This window comes from Priapulus caudatus, unplaced genomic scaffold (assembly GCF_000485595.1).
Source record: "Priapulus caudatus unplaced genomic scaffold, Priapulus_caudatus-5.0.1 Scaffold765, whole genome shotgun sequence".
In the NCBI taxonomy this organism is placed as follows: Eukaryota; Metazoa; Priapulida; class Priapulimorpha; order Priapulimorphida; family Priapulidae; genus Priapulus; species Priapulus caudatus.
In genome coordinates, this window is record NW_014577826.1 from 112,093 (window position 1) to 114,592 (window position 2,500).

At 43.0% G+C, this 2,500-nt stretch overlaps 1 protein-coding gene across 1 annotated transcript in view; it reads left to right on the top strand.

Annotated features, from left to right (window-relative positions):
• LOC106813389 (sodium-coupled monocarboxylate transporter 1-like) overlaps positions 1 to 2,500 on the top strand; it is a 29,141-nt gene that overhangs the window by 14,494 nt on the left and 12,147 nt on the right. Inside the window, exon 9 of the mRNA XM_014817525.1 lies at positions 1,276 to 1,335. Within this exon, the coding sequence (XP_014673011.1) occupies positions 1,276 to 1,335 (60 nt within the window). The remainder of the gene's footprint in view (positions 1 to 1,275; positions 1,336 to 2,500) is intronic.

Genomic DNA, 2,500 nt, shown 5'->3' on the forward strand with positions numbered 1-2,500 from the left:
TCCATGCATCCATCATCCATCGCATTCCATGCAAATCCCATCCCATCGCACCGGCATCCCATCCCATCGCGATCTAAAAATCGCATCTATGCCATATCCAATGCCATCGATATGCCATGGCGCATGCATATAGCCATGCATAGTGAAATTAATGAGTGATTCTCGTGTCGTAATGCGTGTAGTCAGCTGTATGGTTCTAAACCCTTGCGTTGTGTATTTCTTCTCCACCCGTTGCTTTCTGTTCGTGCTTGCGTTTCCGCTGAAGGAAATGTCAGACTTGGTCTATTGTGCGCGTAAGGCCGAGTAAGGCGAATTAACTTCACAGCTAGAATAGATAACACGTATTTGTTTGTAACGAGCGACTAGATGGTTTATTCTACTCAGCGAGTCACTAAATACAGATTAGGTAATACTTTACACACATATAAATTCTTCTACTTCTTCACTATGTGCTGGGCGACGTGAGGGTTATTCTGACCAAAACTAAACTAATTATTAACTCTACTCTGGCGTCCCGGCCGCGCGTGTCGGAGTTTTTATAGTCCATCTGCGCGTGTGTTGGTCATATGGTGGGGGGGGGGTATAATGGAGTAGTTATTGATGCGGTCGTTTGGCGTGATCTCCTGCCATAGTGTTGTGGCTATCGGGCGCGGGAAACTGGAGCCTCGCTGGTTTGAAGTAAGAATTGTTGTATATCGAAGTTGATATCTCAAGCCGGCGCGTCACCTGACGAAGGGGCTGAGTGGGTTCGATTCAGGCTCACAGCCTCATTGAAATACGCAGTTAGAACCACAAGCGTGTCCACAGCGATGTGCTATTCCTAAACCGCGGTTCAGGGTTTTAGCAATGATGCTCATCGCGATCGTGTGAATGATCCTGTGCTTATTCTTGACCGCGGTTTTTAAAGTTTTAGCAATGATGTGCATCGCGGCTGGGAAGAATATCCCCAGCAGCTGTGATTTGGCGTAGTCTCTGCCTGACACCCTCCCATGCCATTAGACCGCTACCCCATTGCCATTGCCATTCCCATGCCGTATTCCCATAACCCATCCAAAACAGCTAATACTAACTAGTAATAAGAAATCAAAGATGAAGATAAAAACAATTAAATATAAAAAATAAATAGGAATAAGTTATAAAAGTAAAAATATTAAAATGATTTATTATACTATAGTAGGGTAAAGGGAAAAAAGGGCAAAAAAAACGGAAATTATATACGTGTTGCCCAGCTGGACTCGAACTTTCTAATCTACGATGTTGATCTGTGTAATCTAGGATGGAGAGGCACCCAGCTGCCTCGCCGATGCACCGTTTATCACACCCATGGATTCAGACGTACGTGATGTTGTGTGTACGTCACTTTGGACTAGCCATGATTGCTCCTCATATATGATATCTTGGTATAAGACATCGCTTTTAAGCTTTTTAACTTTTTTAATCATATTGAATTCAACTGCACAATCCAGACCTCCAGGACGATGTCTAAGATTTCTGTTATAATTAATCCTTTAGTGTATTTCTCTTCTGAGTGATGCTGCCGGAGTACTTACTAGTTAAGTGGCGTAGTATCATAAATCATCTTAAATTGCTGGTACGCTGTGATTAGCTAAATATTAATATAAGTATCTAATAACTTAGCAGTAATATAAATTAATAGCCGTACATACTCACCATAATTATGAATAGTTTCTCTTGCCCTTAAAGATACATGTATAATTAACTTAACTAAAACGTAATAGTGTGAAACACAGCTAGGGTGAAGTTTTACATATTCATGCAACTGAGATAGAGAAAGTATGGATATAGAAACAAAAAATACTCTGTATTGGTCGATCTCATGTAACGGTGGTCGTCGCGCTCAGTATTTGTTAGTTGTTGTCATTTGTGCTTGACAATGCTTTTTTGCAATTGGACAGAGGACGCTCGCTCGATAAAGCGTGTTCTTAGTGGAGCCTCTAGTGCCTATTTTGTAACATGCTCGTTGGTTAGTTAACTGCAATTTGCTTGCCGGTGATAAAGGTCCCAGGCCGGCTCGACGCCGTTCTGCCATGGAAGCAGCGAGGGTCGAGTTTTTGCTAGTTGTTGCTCTATGTGCTCCATGCTAATGCTTATTTGTACATTCTGTCATTGGGTCGCTGCTTTTGTCTCAGGTAGTGGGCTTGAATGCTCCTGTTTCCTGGTCTCTGCTGAGTCGTTGCATGGGGTCGCGTCAGTGATCATGTTCCCACATGTTTGCTTTCCGGTCGTCGGAGGAGTTTTATGATGACCACTCGGAGGTGCCCGTGAATCCAGTAATCCTATTAGGTACCAAGTGTTCATACATCAGCGTGCCAAAGTTACATCTAGAATCGGCCATCCTTGCGACCATATCTAGAATGAAAAATCACGGAGAAAAAGCAATGAAAAAAACCACACGCACATGACACAAGTCTAGCCTCTTATAGTTAAGGATAGACTAGCGGGATACTCCCGGCGTTTGCCGGTGAATTCAGTTGGCGTA